The 18,463-nt window shown below is 35.5% G+C and overlaps 1 protein-coding gene across 7 annotated transcripts in view; it reads left to right on the forward strand.

Moving 5' to 3' along the window:
• Nucleotides 1-18,463, forward strand: part of DGKB (diacylglycerol kinase beta) — a 637,574-nt gene that overhangs the window by 277,296 nt on the left and 341,815 nt on the right. For all 7 annotated transcript variants that reach the window (XM_064487528.1, XM_064487529.1, XM_031454980.2 and 4 more), the window contains 2 exons: nt 5,811-5,884; nt 9,192-9,266. In XM_064487528.1, the coding sequence (XP_064343598.1) occupies nt 5,811-5,884; nt 9,192-9,266 (149 nt within the window). The remainder of the gene's footprint in view (nt 1-5,810; nt 5,885-9,191; nt 9,267-18,463) is intronic.

Here is an 18,463-nt window from a genome sequence, read left to right on the forward strand (position 1 = left end):
CCATGTAAGTGAAATGATGGAGTTGCCATTGACTGAGATGGAAAAGGATCTGGATGAATCAAGTTTGGAGAGAAATTTCTGATGCTGTTAGACATCTAAATGGAAATGACAAGTAGGCAGACAGATATATGAACCTAGAATTCAGGGGTGAAGACACATACGAATTTGGAAGTGAAAGGCATATCGATGACACTTACCACCATCAGATAAAATAAGTTCACTAAGGGAGAGAGCTTATGTAGAGAAGAATGGTTGAGCTGGAGTCCCCCAAACCAGTCTGACTCTGAAGTCAGGTTCTTCGATGTTTACTATAGATGAGTGAAGCATTTTTGGCTTACAAAATAGACATTTATTTTTCTTAATTCTTGTGGCTGGAAAGCTGAGTGTCCGGCATCAGGGTACCAGCATGGCTGGGTTCTGGTGATGGCCCTCTTCCTGGCTTGCAGGTGGCCTCTTCATGTCCACACGTGGTCTTTCCCTGGTGTAGGCACCAGTCTTATGACCTGACTTGCTGCTTTCACATCTCCTGAAATGCCCTGGGAGAGACATTTCATTTGCTTGTGCACAACTATGTTCGTTTTTGCTATTTATTTAAATGCTACGTATAGGCATCTGCAACATATGGTTCTGGCCAGATGAAGCATGTGTGTTGCATCCTGCCTACGGAAGGAGCTTTGCTTTGGAGAGAGTCACCTGGGCCAGTCACCTTGGCTTTTGTACCCAGTGGCCTTGGTTTTTTCTTTGCCTGTTTATGATTTTGTGTCCCATGCCCCTACTCTATCTCTGCAAGCAGAATGTCAGGATGAATGAAACTGCCTCTTTATGTAAGTAAATAAAATCTCACATGATTAGCTCTATTCTGTATAGAGGAGAATTCAGCATAAACTGTCCCCTGCTGCAGTGCCCTTCATGCCAAATTTATAACCATTCTTCAATATTTCAAGTACCATGTGTGCTATAAAATATTCCTGAGCGCTTTCTCCCATCATTATTATTTTCTTTATTATACTGTATTACCCTATCTCAGTTTTTTTTCAGAAACTGTTTTGGGATGCTCAGGGTTCTATGGAGATGCCTCAAGCACAGTAGTGGGGTGATGGGAAGCTGAGAACAGGTTCAGGGTCCTTTCACATTTCAAACAGAGCAACTTGCCTTTCAGCTGTTTTAAATACTGTTCCACTTGAAATTATTTCAAGTGCCGTATAAATATTGTCTTCCAAGAACAAATAGTTTTAGGCTAACAGAATTTTAAAATATTTGTGTTTTTGTCTTACTCTTCCCCATCCCACTAAAATCTGTAACAAAATGTGTATGATATTTTAGGATAACAGTAAATCAGCTTTCAAAAGAAGCGAGCCTTATGTCTTATTTCAGACTTACTGTATGAAAGTAAAGATTCAAAACCTGTTCTGTTAAAGACTATAGTAGATACAGTTTAAAAGAGAATTAGTGAACTTGCATATAAATTTATACATTTGTGCTATCTAATCCTCAGATCCCATTCGAGTTTCATTCATTATCTCAATAATGGCTTTTATAACAGAAGAAGCTAGTTCAGAATCATGCTAAATTCCCAATTTTGATGGTTGTGTTATGTTTATGTAAGAGAATGTTCTCATATGTAGGCCATCTGAAGGTAAATGGATGGAGCATCTTTTTGACAACTGAGTCTCAAATAGTTCAGAAAAAATATATATTTGTATAATTCTTGCAACTATTCTATAATTTGAGATTGTTTCAAAGCATACATATAAATATATCGGGGAAGGATATAGCTTAGTGGTAGAGTGCATGCTTAGCATGCACAAGGTCCTGGGTTCAATCCCCAGTAAATAAACCTAATCACCTCCCCCCTAAAATACAAATATCACTGTAAATTTAAAAAAAAGATCGTTAAGATATTTCCATAAAACTGTGTCAAAATCGGACATCCTGAGATTCAGAAACTAAGAAAACTGTATTCCTTTAATATACTTAAATTTCTTTAAGTATATATGATTTACGTCACAATATAAATTCACTCCGAGGGACTGATTTTTGAATTCTAGATGTTGGTTCTTACTTGATTTAGACCTCAATGAAAAAACAGGATCTGGAATGAAATAGATTAAGTTAACTGATTGAAATAACATAATACTTACATTTTTATCCTTATCTCAGACTATTAAATTATAAGAGGATTGACTGAAAATGATTATGCCCATATTCAATCATGAGAATAATATAATATAAAATAAAATGAAAAGTAGAGGTTATTCATGGATTTTGATAACAAGTCTTGATTGTTCTTTACTCAAGGACTAGAAATATTAACAAGTTTGGTGAAGAATAAAGTTGCTAGGACTGGTTCTGTCTGTGTTCAATTCCTTGTCCCCATGGTTCTTGTCTTTCACATCAATTGCAGTTAGGTTCTACAGCCTGCCACAGGGAAACAGCAAAGACAAGGAACAAACATAACTATGCTTTAGATAAGACAGCCAAAACCTTTTATCTCATGTAAAACAGAAGTAGGATCTCCAGAAGCAGGGCTAGTAAGACAGTTCCATGTTTCCACCAGGACTGGTACCATCTTTCCTGTCCTCTATCTGTGGCATCTTCAAGATCACCTCATGATGGAAGATAAGTGCTGATTCTCATAATACCAAATTTCATACTGGCATCTAGAGGAAGATGACTGGAACCTCTCACTTTTCTTTTTTAAGGAACATATCTTGAGTTTCTATAAGACCTTTCTGTCTTAGTCTGCTTGGGCTGCTATAATAAAATACTGTAGACTGGGTGGTGTGAAAAAATAGGTATTTGTTTCTCACAGTTCTAGAGGCTGGTAAGCTCAAGCACAAGGTGCAGGTAAGTTAGGTTTCATGCTGAAGCTTCCTCTTTTGCTTGTAGGTGGCCGCCATCTCTCCCTGAGCTCACATGATTGCATCTTTTTGAGTGTATGTAGAGATCTCTAAAATATACCCAAATGAGTTTAATATAATCTCATGTAATGGTAACCTGAATGTGGAATTTTGGAAAGATCATCTTGATTAGTATTTGGGTTCAGATGTTATGTTTTGCTGAAATCTTTCATTTACCTTGAGAATTTCACCTCTATTTAAAAATAAGGAATAACAATTCAAATTAAGTGCAAAATCAAGTAAAATCTACTTCTATTATCCTCACATTTTGCATATGAAACCATTAGGAGTTCTATTTGATTGTGTAATAGGATGAAAAATAAAGGAAACTGAATACTAGTCTTTCAGATGGAGGTGTGTTTTGGTGTTTCTGTTTTTAGCTTCTAATGGGCCAGATGGGGGTGGGGGGGGCAGAGCACTTTCTGTACAAGAACTGATTGAGCACATGAGTTCAGGGGAGCAGAGCTGGGAAGTTCCTAGGAATCCAGCTCACCCTCTCCTCTCCCAGCTCACCCTCTCCTCTCCCAAACAGTGTCCTCTTTACAAGGGAAAGTAAAACAGAGACAGAAAGAACAGATTGTAATGAGAACAAGTTAGATGAGAGTAGGGGAATTAGGAATATTTTAATCAACCTTCTTGTATAGTGTGAATATTTTAACAATTTCCCAGTGCCTATATGCATTTAAAAAATGGCATTTCATTAAGAATTGGAGGAAAATATGTTGGTAGAATATTTTAACTAAAATTGTTTAAACAAACAAAAGGAAGAACATGATATGGTGAGATGGTTATTTTTAATCATCTCTTTAAATATTAATGGCTGCTTTCTAGGGGAGAACTAACAGGGCAATAAAGGACACTTGGAATCTACTTTTAAAAAGTAGGTTGATTTAAAACTTTTCAACTTAATATTTAGAAGACTCCATTAGTTGCATATTTTTGTTAAAATATTGTGTTATCTAACTGTACTTAGATGGATGTTTTATAGGTGGTGCAGAAAAACAGATGTGGGGTGTGAGCAGGGCTGTGTCCCAGGCTTCAGTTGAGCCCCTGGGAGGTGCCCCGCCAAGTGTGGGTCCTTGGCTTCAAGCAGGAAAGAATTCAAGAGCGAGCCACAGTTGAGTAGAGGTAGATTTATTCAGAGAGATACATTGAAAGGCAAGAGAAAGGCCATGAGGTGTGGGGTTGGGTGCTCAGATTAAAAGTTGGTACACACTCCATAGACAGAGTGTGGGCTGTCTCCAATGGAGAGAGAAAGGTGCCTGCGAGGCACCGTGTTGCTAATTTTTATGGGCTTCATGGCTTCATATGGTAATAAGTGGAAGGACCAGTCTAAGTAGCCTGGGGAAGGGGCTGGGATTCCCAGGAAGCTGGCCATTTCCCACTCTTTAACCTTTTGTGGCTAGCCTTGGGACTGCCGTGGTGCCTGTGGGCATGTTATTCACCATGTTAATATATTACAATGGTCGTATAATAAAGCTCAAGATCTGCTAGAAGTCAAATCTCCCACCATCTTGAGCCTCAAGGCCTACTGGGGGTTGAATCTTCCACCATTTTGATGTTAATTGCTGTATCATTGCTTGAATGGCTGTGCCCTGCCCCCTTCCATCCTGCCTCATATGTATACATTGAATAGGAATACATTTATTTAAAAGAGCTTACCTCTTAACACTGAAGTCATATAAGATACAAGTGTTACGGAAACGACAGGCCAGCCAAGAAACAAGCACCACTCGGAGGGTTGGAGCACTCAGATGTATTACGCCGGCGGGCTCAGAGGGGCTTCTGCTCCAAAGCTCTGAGCACCTTCAAGATGTGCACATGAGGTTTTATAGGGTAAAGTACAAGCTTGGGGTATTCTGCCAATAGGCATGGAACAGCTTTAGCAGCATTATCATCACAAAAGTGGAGGCGGGGAGGCAGCAAATCAGCATTCCAAAGCCAGATATGTATCTTTGAAAATCCAGCTGGCTAGCAAAAACACATAAACAGCAAACCAACACTAATTAACCTAGATTTACAAGTTAGTCTAGCAGAACTCAGATCAGTATTCCAATACTTAGATTTGTGAGTTATCTTGTTAGACCAGGCCGGTTTTTCCTTCACACAAGTTCTCCTTTACCGCTCTGAAAAACAGTTTCCACCCCCAGCAATAAAGTCCTATCACCTTACCGGCTTTATTTCTGTTTATGAGACTTTTCACTTCTAAATATGTTTGTTTATTGTCTGTTTCTCCACTAGAATTTAAGCTCCACTAGGACACGCAAATTCTCTGTTTTTGTTAAATTGAGAAATGTGTAGTGATGAAAACAGTTCATGGTGTGTAGTAGGGACACAGTCAATTGAATGGATTCCTGTTTAGCCAACAGAATGCTTTGCTTCCCAAGTGGGAAAAGAAAGCATTAAGGAAACACTATGAAGATGGAGATTCAAGCAGGAAGTGGCTTCAAAGCATCTTATTTAAATGCTATTTCATAAGTGATTGGGAAAATGAATTCCATGCACACCACAAAGCTCTAAATTAGAGATCATCTGTAAACGCAGGGCTCTCTGTAATTTCGTATCTTTCTTTTCCTCTAACCTTTTTCCCCCCACTATCTTCTGCTTTACTCTGGCTGGTTTGTTTTTTGTCCCACAAATTGTACCTGTTTGCATAGCTGCCTTCCCTCTAACAGGTACCTAGTTACACACAACCTTTCTCAGTGGAGTGGGTATTCCTGTTGGTATATGGTCAAAGCACAGGATTTAATTAAGTTATTAAAAGGGTCTATCCATTATCTATCCACATTACGGAACAAAAGAACCCTATTCCTGACTTTGCTACTTGGCATTTCATGACTTAGAAATAACAGGGAGTTCTCGTTATATATAATATAAATAACTTATCCACATATTCTGCTTTTCTTCTAGATCACTCCTGTTCCAGGTACTCATCCACTTTTAGTTTTTGTGAATCCCAAAAGTGGCGGGAAGCAAGGAGAACGGTATGTTATTAAAAATCAGGTTTATTTTCTGTTATATATCTGTAAAAAGCTAAAAAAAATTTATGGTGTAAAAACATTTAAAAACGTTTACTAATGTTAATGTGAAGCAATTGGTGTTAGCCTCAATATGTGACACTATGTGTTGATTTGATGTCTGTGTTTTTACAGTTGAAATTTTAATATAATAATGGCCTTTTGTAAATATTTTTATTATCATAGCATAAGTATCTGAATTCTCTGTAGTCTGCCTATCACCCCTAGTCATTAACAAAGAGCTTTGCATACAGTGTGGCTTCATAAATACTGTTGAATGGAAATTGGTTCTCTAGATGGCTAGCACGGTGACTTCAGGTAAATCATCACCCAGTAGTGAGGGGCAGAATTTATATTTAGCTTCTAGACGAAATATATTATAATGATGTTCTGCATGTGCGTTTGGAGAACATGATGCTGTATATCCTGGAGAAGTGCAGTATATTCATTCTGAATAATAACAAGCCACATTACCAGGTTTCTGGGTATTCTTGTGGACAACATAAAATTTTCATTTTTTTAAATTAATGATTAAATCATAATATTTAAGAAAAAATCTGAAAAGCATCAAATTGAAGAGTGAATTTTATGCTCTTCTACGAAGGAGTGTGATAAACAAACATGCATCATACCTGTCTCAATTTCTAGAAACTGTCATTAATCCCAGCCAAAAAATGAGCAATCAGATAAAAGTCCTCACACAAACACTGTGATAATAAGACAGAAATTTCCACTGTGGTTCACCAAATAACGAGGATGAAATGTTTCCATGAATAAGAGAATTTTGTAATTTCCTTTCCTACCATTTAACTTTCTAGCTATATTTCATTCAAATGAGGAATGGTCATTTTCTAATCAACAAAATATTATTTCTGCTTAAAAAATTTTCCCTTTTATCTGTATAGTAATAATATTTGCTCTGCTTAAACGTGATAGAAATTATCTTAAACTAGTGGTCTAATAATATAAAATATTTATAATGCCTTATTAAAGAGAATGGTTGCCTCACTTTTAGAGATATAAAATAGTAATTAAATAATGATGCTTAAATTATTTTCTCCTTCAACACTCAGTGTTAGTTGCACATAGTATGGATAACTTGAAAAGAAGTAAATTCTTCACGTGGTAGATGAGACTTGAATTCATGTTGGAAATAGAAACAAATGAAGTATCAAGTGAAAAAAGTGTATTTTACCTGAAAACATTCCCCTTAAATTAAGGTAAATGTAATCATGTAGAATGACCCTTAACTGAGTATCTGCCTTCTCCTTTTCACAATACATAAAATTTTTTTTAATTAAAGACGAACATATATAGATACACTAAAGTCATCAGTAAATTAAATTTCATAGGATAGAGAGGATATTTGAGTGCTCCTGTATACATATCCACTTATGTTTTGTCCTTTACATACTAGCAGGGACCATTCAAAGTCAAAAGAATTGTAAATATGTTTAAAAGAGATTTCTTATGAATGCAATCATAAATTTTCCTGAAGGCATACAAGGCATCTTTCACAAATAGTGGGATTCTATTCAGGGTTTTCCTTTCCAAGTATTTAGGATTTTTTTCTTTGATATATTAAGTGAGCAGCAAAAACATAAAAAAAAAATTATACATTCAAACAAAGTTAGCTTCCCTTGCCAGTCAACAGGTGTCAAAATGTTCACACATTATTCATTCAGTTGGCAACACCTCAGGGAACCCAGTCTTTGCTAGGAACTGCGGCTTAAACGGAAAACACAGTCATCCAGGGAGGAGGACACATAGATTTACTATAATACCACAACACAAATGCTAAGCTAGGAATGTTTCAAATACAGGTGCCATGGAAATTCAGAGGAAGATATGATTAACTCTGGATATTCAAAATCTAGCTTTTGAGCTGGTTCTGATAGAAGTAAATGTTTGCCAGGTGAAGGAAGGAAAAAGATCTGTGGAAGGCTGTGGTGTTTTTTAGGGAGCCACCAGATAGGCAAGGAGGTTTAAGTTTAAGAGGAAGAAGAGGAAAGAGGGGACATAAATTATTTTAACTGTAATAAAATATTTTATATCATAAGTAACCTGACACTGGCAGGAACTTAAATCACGAGAACAATATGACTCTTCTTAAATAAAAGTATAGAGGAAGGCTGGATAAGGAAGATTGTTATAGAGCTGGAGAGACAACTTGAAAGCCTGAACTAGGCTGGATGGGCTAACCAGGTGTAATCGACATGACTCAGAAGGTACAGGGTGTCTCCTCTTCGGGTTCGGGTACCGGGGAAAAGACGGTACTGAGAATGACTCTAAGATTTTTCTCGAAACACTAGGTGATATAACTACTCAAGATCTAAAACATAAGGGTTACTGCACAAGGGAGTGGGAGGATATAAGCAGATATAATGTAGTTTCTATCAGTTAAATAATATGGCTGTATTTGTAAAATACATACTGATATTTTCACATGTATATAAAAACTAATTTTAAAAATTATATATAAATATATATTTAAATATATATATATTATATTATATATATATAAATATAAAAAAATATCCCTTCACTTTGATATTTTGGCTCAGAATTCCAATATGGGATGTGTGTGTATTTAGAAACATTTCTGTTGTATTTGGTATACAAAGATTGATTTCTTTCAGAAAAAATTGTTTAATATGTGCCTGTTGAAATAGCTTAGTAGTTTTGTGAGCTAGCTGATCAAGATGATTGTTTATGCGAAATAATTAAGCCAATGAGGTCTCATCTTTGCTTCCATACATACATACAAGGTACACAGTCCCACGTTACAGGCAGGATCGATAGCTTTCATCTCTGTTAGTTTGGCCCAATAATGTGTAAATTTCACAAGAATCTATGAAAAGATACTTTACTAATTTTATACTGATGTTTTAAAATATTTATTTGAATTCTGTTATAACCTAATAGAACATACTACTACAGAGTGAAAAAGGAAGCTGGTTAACAAAGAATGGAAATCACCATTTTCAAAAGCAGGATGGAGAATGCCTTAAGTGCATATGCATATTTAGAATGCAGATATCATTATTTCTAATTTACCAACTATATTGCCTTTATACTACTACTAAGCCCCTGTTTAAAAAAGCTTTACGTTCTTATTGAGTGGTTATACTTGTAATATTATTAATGCAAAATTTATTAAATATATTTAATTACAACCATATATGTAATTATAACATTAAAGGTTGCTATTTATTTAACAATTTGAAGGTATCATTAAATTTCATTTTTTTCTTTCATATTTTCATCTTTATAGAATTTACAGAAAATTCCAATATCTACTAAATCCTCGTCAGGTTTATAGTCTTGCTGGAAATGGACCAATGCCAGGGTAAGTCAAAATATAATATCATTACCATTAACTCATTTAATACTAATTATTAAATAAGCTGCCTGACATGCCTAGAAATAATGTTATTTGAATACAGAAGCCAGATTAATATACAAAAAAAAAACATTGAATATCAACTACGTAAGAGAAACTAATTCAGGTGCTGTTTTTCAAAATAACCTGTTTCAAGCACATTTTCCCCTTTCCTGAATATTGTGAAGTGATCCTTATGCTACTACTTCTCATAATAATAATAATCATCACACTACAAACATACACCTACATTAGCTGGATGCTTCAACTACTCAACCATCTACCTGAGGAAATGCTGTCCTTGCCTTTCCTTGTTAAATATGGAACATACTACTCCAGAGTGAAGAAGAAAGTTGGTTAACAAAGAATGGAAATAACCATATAATTTTTTACATTAACTACTTATAAAATCTAATAATATCACTCTCTTATTAGCTACTTTAAGAACAGGCAAGATGTAGTAAAATAAAACTATTTTTTCAACAGATACCATATACTTCTGATGTCACAAGTATGCACTAAAATAAACTGTCATTAATTTGGCCTAGTTAACTAATTAATGTCATCTTCTTCCAGTGACCTGTTTTCTCCCTGTCAACATAAGAGTAAACATTAGACCAGATAAAGTGGCAAAAAGCTGTATAAATAAACAAATTTTTTTAAAACATCAGCATGATTAAAATACATCTTCTAGGTTAGTCTCAGAAACTGGACACCAAATGTTAAAATTGTCTCTTAAATGCTCAGAATAAAATTTATGCCATTGTATCTTATGTAGGTTAAATGTAAATAACATACAGTTAATTAGCACAGGCTCCCACAATTCAGCTCATCTTTTTCTTCCATTCCCTGCTACCTGTACCAGGGGCCGATTTCCAAATGCTGAGCAGTGATCCGTGGAACCTCCTGGCTGCAGGGGCAGGCTCACCATAGGAGTTTAGTTCAGAGCACTGCCTTTGTCAAACTCCAGGCTCCACAATGTAGAAGTTCATGATCAGATTGTTGGCTCTGTGAACCACCTGCTGGAAGTCCCAGTCTAGACAAAGACAAGCAAAAGTAAGGTCTTGATATTAACACAGAAGCTCAGTCAGGATGGATCTTTGTCTTTGTCTCATTCTTTAATAGTCTCTGAAGTTCAAAGAAATAGCTTTTATTCTGTGGGATTAAGGAATTGTGCACTAAGAAGTTGAGCCATTCCAAGACCTCTGTAGCTGTACCAGACCAAGCAAGTCTGGGATTTGCTTATATTTTATAGTTAAAATAAATGCCTGCTGGGTCTGCTCTAATTATAGACCTCATAATTTAACCTCCCTGTGTCTTCATGGTCTTTTCTGTGAAACAAAGGTATAGTACCTGCCTCATAGGATAGCTTTGAAGTTAGATGGGATGATGCCTATGAAGCATCTAAAAATGTGCTTGCCACATAGTATGTCCTCGAATAATGTCATTTGTTATCAATATCATTGGTAGTAATATTAATTAACAATTAATAATGATATGATCACTTTGTAGCTCTATGTAAATATATTGCAGTAACATTGATTTTAGCTTTGTTTTCTCATTTCATTTTTTCTTACACTACATTAAATATGTATTCCGTGTTTCCTTTTACTCTTTTAATGTTAGGCATCCTATTATCTACTCTATTTTAATATTTTGAAAAAAATAAAAGTAACATAGGAACTTGTGAAACTCCACACTATAATGAATATTTTTTAGAAATTAAGATAAAGGTCTCACTTTAAGCATAACCACTTCTCAGGGATTATTATTGCAAATTGTGCATAAACTCCAAGAATTTCTATAAATATAAAACTTAATGTATGTATATAATGTATTTACATACATATAATGTATTCATATATAGAGACACACATAATATATATGTTGCATAGATAAATAGATTTTTATATAACTTAGAGTATACTTTTTATTGTTCTGAAACTTGCTTTATTTTTTTACTCAAATCATTTGATGGATATTATTCGTGTTCAGTAGATGATGATCAGTTTCATTGTTTTTAAGAGCTGCACAATATTCCATAGTTTTGTTAGCTGTTCCACTATTGGTAAATATTTAAATTGCCTGCACTTTTAAATAATTACCATATGTGCTAAGTTAACATCTTCATCAATTTTCCATTATTAGAAAGTCATATAATAGGTTGATACATGTAGAATTGCTTGGTTGAAAATATTTTCAGTTTTATTGACACAACATTGTAAACTGACTATAAATCAATAAAGAAAAGAAAATATTTTCAGTGTTAATTGTTAGCTACTATACAAAAAGTTTGTATCAAATTATAATCCCACCAGCAGTATACAATGTTTATTTCCAACAACCTCCTTTAAATTGGCTCCCTTCAGTAATTTTCTTTTTTGTCAAATGCAGTAGATGAAAGTATATCCTTACCTTTTTACTTGCATGTCTGATCAGTTTTAAAGTTGAACATTGCATTAGTTAAATTCGCTTTCCTATAAACAAAGAAATATACTTTGGCTTATGGTCCAAAATAGAGTTTATTAGAAAATTATGAAGTTGCTCATAGAATTAATGGGAAAATGAACTATGTTTCCAAAAAGATAGGAATCAGGACAATCTGAGGAAACAGTAGCGAGACTAAAAAGACAGAGTTTAGTAGGAGTTATTGCTAAGAGAAATTGATTCCAATTGCTTCTGGTGTTCTCATTTCTCAGTTTAAGATTCTTATCGCTGGGAGAAGCACATTTATCAGTCTCTCTTGTTTTCCATGTCACAGCCTTGGCTACTTTGGAATCGGACATCTTGACTAACAGTCCATCAAGACTTAACTAAATCATTTGTTTCCTCAAAGCCAAATGAGGATGCTATAACCTGAGGATGAAAAATGAATTCTTGGTAGCAATAGACAATAGGTGTTCACCACAGTCCAACCACTGGGCTATGCAAGATTCCTTCTTTTCTGAACATACAAGTTGAAAAAAAAATACCAATCAACATATTGCTACTACTAAATACATAACCAAAACCACACATCCTCTGAAAATGTAGACAACCCAAAGTCTCAGCTAGTCACTACATCCAGCTTTGTTCCTGGTTCTCTGAAACACCTCTGTAGATGACTGATTTCTCCTTTCTCTTCATCCATTTGATCTCAGTATACAGAAATTTAAGGAGAAAATTATACATTTAACTACAAATACGAATTTCATTAAACGCTGTTTTTAATAATATAAAAAATAAAACATATGTAAAGTCTGCAGCCCTGGTTTTGCTACTGGTGGAAAGCTGTAGCTGAAATACACAACGTTTTCAGCTTCTAAGAAATGTTTACCCAGTGCAGTGACTCAAACATTATTAGCTGATGGGTCTGGGATTTTGGCAGTACTGCTTGTTTAGGACTGAGTTAGCCTTGTTTACTCTTAGTGATAGGCATGCTGGTACATGACAGAGTTAGTGCTGTTTATCAACTATCCCCAAGGCTCTGCCCAGACACCTGATTTTGACTTCTGTCCTTTCATCTTGGGTATTAAGAGTAGCCGTATGGCTCTCTGTCACAATAACTGTGGACGGAAAATAGATTTTCCTCTCTTTCTTTTCCTGTACCACCATGACTGGCAAGATTCCGGGTATTGGTTTCTGGTTAGCTTGGATCACAGAGTGCAGACAGGGAGCGAGCCCCTCACTTACCCATGATCTGCATAGAATGAGTGATAAATACGCCTCTGTGAGGTTATGCCAGTAAGGTTTGGGGTTGTTTGCTATTGTATATAACCTAGGCCTTGAAACTAACCAGTAACTGGAATAGTACTCCCTGTTTCCTCTGTATAGAGCAAACCTATTTCTCCTTGGGAATCAGAGGCAGCTATACCATTTAACAGCATATTCAGGCAGGAGGGTACAGCTCAGTGTGGAGTGTGTGCTTAGCATGCATGAGGTACTGGGTTCAATCTGCAGTAAGTCCATTAAAATAAATAAATAAATGAACGTAACTGCCCCCTCCCCCCCGCCAAACACACAAAATTATGAAACAGCATAGCTGTCTCTTTGCCTGTTTGGCTAGTAGTATGAGAAGCCTCAAAATGTCCAGGTGTCAGTTTCAGCTTTTATTTCAATACTTTGTCTCCTATGCCTGCATTTGTCTTTGATGTTAAAACATCTAAAGCATAAGAGTTCAAAACCAAGGTGGTAGGAAGCAAAATATTTTGAAGTGAATATATTAGTCAGTGTATTTTTGTGAAATAGAACCAGTAGTGTGTGTGTGTGTGTATTTGGAGAGAGAGATTGTAAAGAATTGGCTCACATTAATTGAGGCTGACAAATCTAAATCTATATAATTGATGTTCCAGTTTGAGTCCAAAGGCTGGAAAGCTGCTGTAGAAAGAGAAAGAGCCAGTGTCCCGATTCAAAGGCCATCAGGGTAGAGCATTCTGTCTTTCCTGGGGTCAGGTCAGCCTTTTGTTCTCTCAGGCCTTCAGCTGATTGGATGTGGCCCACCCACATGAAGGAAGGCAGTCTGATCTACACAGTCTACTGATTTAAATGTGAATTGCATCCAAAAATAGCCTCACAGAAACAAGCCAATAATGTTTGCTTAACTATTTGGGAATCCATGGCCCTGCCCATTTGGCACATAAAATCAAGATTCACAGTGTAATTGTAAGTTTCATCACCCAAGCTTACGTATTGGTAGCTCTCCAGAAGCACGTTTTCTGAATGGAGTAAATCAGCATCATATTGTTGAGAGCACAGGATACGCTGTTTGATAAAATAAATATATCATTTAAGTCACTCCCACTGATTCAGCGACTGGGTCTTTAGCAGGCTGTCTCCATGTTCTATGGACCAACCGCTTCTCCCTGATGAAACATATGAGAAGGCCTGTACGTCCCAGGGGCATCAGCCCACTGTCTTTCTTCCTTCTTTGTGAAAGACATTCCTTGAAAGGAGACTGAAGTATGTGAGACGCTCTGACAGTGTATAAGGCATTCAGTAATTCAGTTGCTGTGACCATTGACAAAGGCATCATGGGAAGGAAAAGCAAATCGAATTTGTAGAACATGTGTCTAGTTAGTGAGAACAGATGGCTGCAGTTGCATTATGGAAAGGGGCCAGGAAATTTCGGCTACCCCTAAGTGGCTGGCTTTGGTTCCCTTAAGGGATAGTAACATATTAGAAGTCACTAATTGGTTCCTGTGATGACAACTGAATACTCCAGAGTCAGTAACCACTCTTCTTATTGAAGATAAATTCATATTGTTTATCTCTTCCATGGCTTCCAACCCTACCAAAATGAACCTGAGTGTTTTGAATACTCACTGAGATTGACTAAGAAAAAAATGCTAACTGGCATTTCTTTGGAGCAATTATGGCCCCAGTTATGGGTCCATTCTGAGAAATTCACTTATATAAAGTCTCCTTTCACCCCTTATTCTCCATTCTCATCATTTCTAAGTCCTTAGGCATGTAAGATATGTTATTAATCAGAACTGCTGATTTAGTATGTTTCCTCAATTCTAGACATCTCTCTGTCCAGAAAAGGTAAATAGGAAATTTCATTGTTTGAAATACTGTACTGCCCCCTGGCCAAGGCATTCTTTCCTGTCCTCACATTATTCCCAGTGTGGTTGTGCTACCACAGCGGTCTACTTCCAGCTGCTCCTGATATGTCATGGAGAGGCACTGGTAAATCGGTTTGTTCATCCCTGAAAAATGAGAATGGAGCAATCCCTCTGAGGACATAGATATGGATGGAAGGTAGGTTTGGAAGTGTAGCCAGACTCAGACTATCTGAGGGGTCAGCCCAGGAATTTCAGTCTCTTAAAAGCTCTCCAGCCTAGTATGTGGAGGCAGCGTGGAGAACCAGATTGAGTACATTAGTTACTATAGAATAGCTGTTATAGGTCATATTGATATGCTGCAACAGAATAACTTCCCAATTAAATTGATAATAATCACTTTAAATTCTTAGACAACCATTAGTCCTTTGCGCTACCATTTTTACAGGTTGCCTCATATGGATGAATCGGTAATCTTTGTGTTGCAAAGATCAAAATTCAGATTCAAATTCTAGAGAAAAAGTGTCTCATTGGTCTAGATTTGGCCACATGCCTACCTCATTCTTTGGGTCCATACAGTTGGTTTCCTTGTTTGATAGACCTACCGAAACTGTATTTAGCAATATGTTTCCCTGTAATCAAATGAGGCAAAAACAACAGATGCTCCAAACAAGCATTTTTTTCTTACATATACTAAACTTTTGATTCCTTAAGTAAAGCATATGCTCTTTTATTTGCCATCTTCCTTTTGATTTGTCTTTTTCATGTTCATTTTAAGATCCCATGGCATAAATATTAACATCATCATTTTATCTATGTTGCAAATGTTTTCTTCTAGGATGTTCTAGGTGCTTTCAGTTTATATATTTCTTCCCTTTTAGTCCACGTAAACATATAAAATGTTCATTTGCTAATTCTATGCTGAATGGGTTCTTAATTTTAAGTGTTAGGAAAGCCTTTCCTCAAGCTAAAATGATGGACGTATTCTTGTATATCTTTTATTAATTTTACATTTAGCTTTAAATTTCTAACATTTAATCTTTAAAGATGGCATATTTCTTAGAAATGCACTAATATATTAGGATGGGGTAGGGATGAACACTTTTTTTCCCTCAAATTGAAATCTAGTTGCCCAACAAAAGTTCTGTCATTAGTCTACTCTTTCACCACTGATTTGATGGACTTCATCTATGGTGAAATAATATATTTTAGACTATTGTTGCCCTTTCTTTTGCTTCATTGATCTAATTGTTGATTCTTATGATAGGCTTTTATGTACTATAAGTCCCTACTAATTCTCTGAAGACTTTGTGATATTTACTCTCCTCAATGTGATAAGTTCATGTGTCAAGTTTTTAAAGTAATTTTTGAATCAAATTGCATTAAATTTCTAGTTTGATCATGATTGCTAGGAAAATGCCTTGTTTTTACCGGATGCCAGTGCCCATGCTGCCTGGCCAGTGGTAGACTTGCACTTATTAGAGAGTTGTTCCTCTGTTGTTATCCAGGGGACAGATGCCACAGGCAGCTGTTCTGAAACAGGACTCTGGCCAGGCTGTGCTGTAATCCCTCACTTACCCCGTGGCGGCCCTGCTCACTTGTTCTGACTCCTCTTGTCCCTGTTTCGTGCTGTCCCTGGTCCTGGGTTTGGTGGGCGAGTTCGTTTGCAGTGGTTTCCTTTCAATGGATTGCTTTCTAAGTTGTGCTATTCTGTAAGGTCTCCTTACTGATCAAATGCCCATTGAGATTTAATTCCGTCTCTGTATCTGGTTTATTACTATTCCAATGCTCCTATAGGTATCCTTTTTTAAAATATGTATTTTATCTGCTAACTTGAGCCGCCAGTTATTCATTCTTTTAAATTCCTTTTTTCTGCATTTTTCCTCTTTACCATATTACACTTTTAAATCTTTCATAATCATCTCTTCTGTCACTCTATCCTTATTTATTTCTTCTTTTGTAACATTTGGTTTATAGAATAGATGCTTTTCTTGACGTATTGAAACTCTGCTAATCCCTGGTCTGAATTACCTAGTAAATACCAGAACTCTCTGGTCACTTCTCATTTGTTTCCAAGACAGAAATCAGTGTTTGTTTGTTTTCATTTTATCTCCTTATGTAAATTCTCTCCCTCTGATTCTGACTGTTCTGTTTAAAGATGTCGGGAAGTAGAGTCTGTATCATGTAAGTTGTCTCTTGCTGATGAAGCATATTATGATATAATTGAATAAATTATTTGGAGGTATAATTTAGTTTCAAAAGATGAGATATAAAATATATATATTCCTCACTGGTTTTCACAGATTTTTTTTCCTTTCACAACGTTAAAATAAATATGTACATCGCTAGCTGCTGCACTCACTGCATATGCTAATGTGACTTATGAAAAGTTAATATCAAGTTTTTGTATACTTGTGATATTGGTTGTTCCCTTCTGACTATAAGCTTTATGAAAGTACGGATGGTTTATTCTCATATCATCTCTAAAATATTTAAGTAAAAAATAAGTATTTATTGATTTAAAAAATTATACAACAAATATTTTTAAATTTTGTAAATTATTTTCCAGATTTTTCACCATAGTTAGGTGTAATGAATTGTTTGTGAGATAGGTGCTTTATAGAAATCTTTGGTTTCATCCACCTGAACTAATGTAAAATATATAGAATTTAAAAATAAAATTTAACAGTCAACCTACAGATTCACATGTTCCAAGTATCATACATATTTCCATAGTAAAGCCCTGCAATATATTCTCTTGTTAAAATAAATTTGGAATTTAGAAAATACATAATGTATTCCACAGATTTCATTACTTTCTTTATTTAAAATATCATTTTACGGAACAAAGTTTCTACCATATTTTGCTTAAATAAAAGCCCTCTTGAATTGCAACTTAGGACCTATTGCATAAATCTCTCAATATGGAGTCTTGTTATGTCAGAGGCTGAACAAAATCCTCAAAACGCTAAGTGAATGTTCATCAATATTCACTTCATCTCTACTGGAAATTTCCAGAAAAAAAAAAAGCGTTGCTTTGCTGATGTAAAAATAAAGCACTGAACTCCCCCTTTCAGTCCTAATGATCAATCATAAAATATGATGCAGATGAATTTGCAATCTCTCCCAATTAAATCTGTAAGCATAATTCTGTCTCTGCCTTGATCACTAGAGCAACTGAGTTTGAGAATTGATATATGTTTCTGTATTAAAGATCTACACATTATACAAGTAACAAAAATATGACATGCTCCTACAATTTAGAAAGTCATATAACTGTCAGCCTTGGGGAAGAATTCCCCCATTTGGGGTATTACAACTCTATAATTACTTTCCATATATATCAACAAATAGATTATGACTTAAAGACATTGAAAAATCTAAGCTTTTATTATTCACTTCACAGAGAAAGGAAAAGCTCAATAGCAATAGACTATAGATCATGTGTTACTGTTTAGAGGTGATTACTTACCTAAATTCCCTGAACACTCTAAAAAAATAACATTTTCTCCTGAATTAGTTATTGGAAATAACCAGTTCGTTTGTGTATATCCTCTTACCTGTTTCTTGTTTTATTCTACAAAAATCAAGTTTCTAGTATGTAACAAACGATTTTATTTGACC

The sequence above is a fragment of the Camelus dromedarius genome, chromosome 7 (assembly GCF_036321535.1).
Source record: "Camelus dromedarius isolate mCamDro1 chromosome 7, mCamDro1.pat, whole genome shotgun sequence".
In the NCBI taxonomy this organism is placed as follows: domain Eukaryota; kingdom Metazoa; phylum Chordata; class Mammalia; order Artiodactyla; family Camelidae; genus Camelus; species Camelus dromedarius.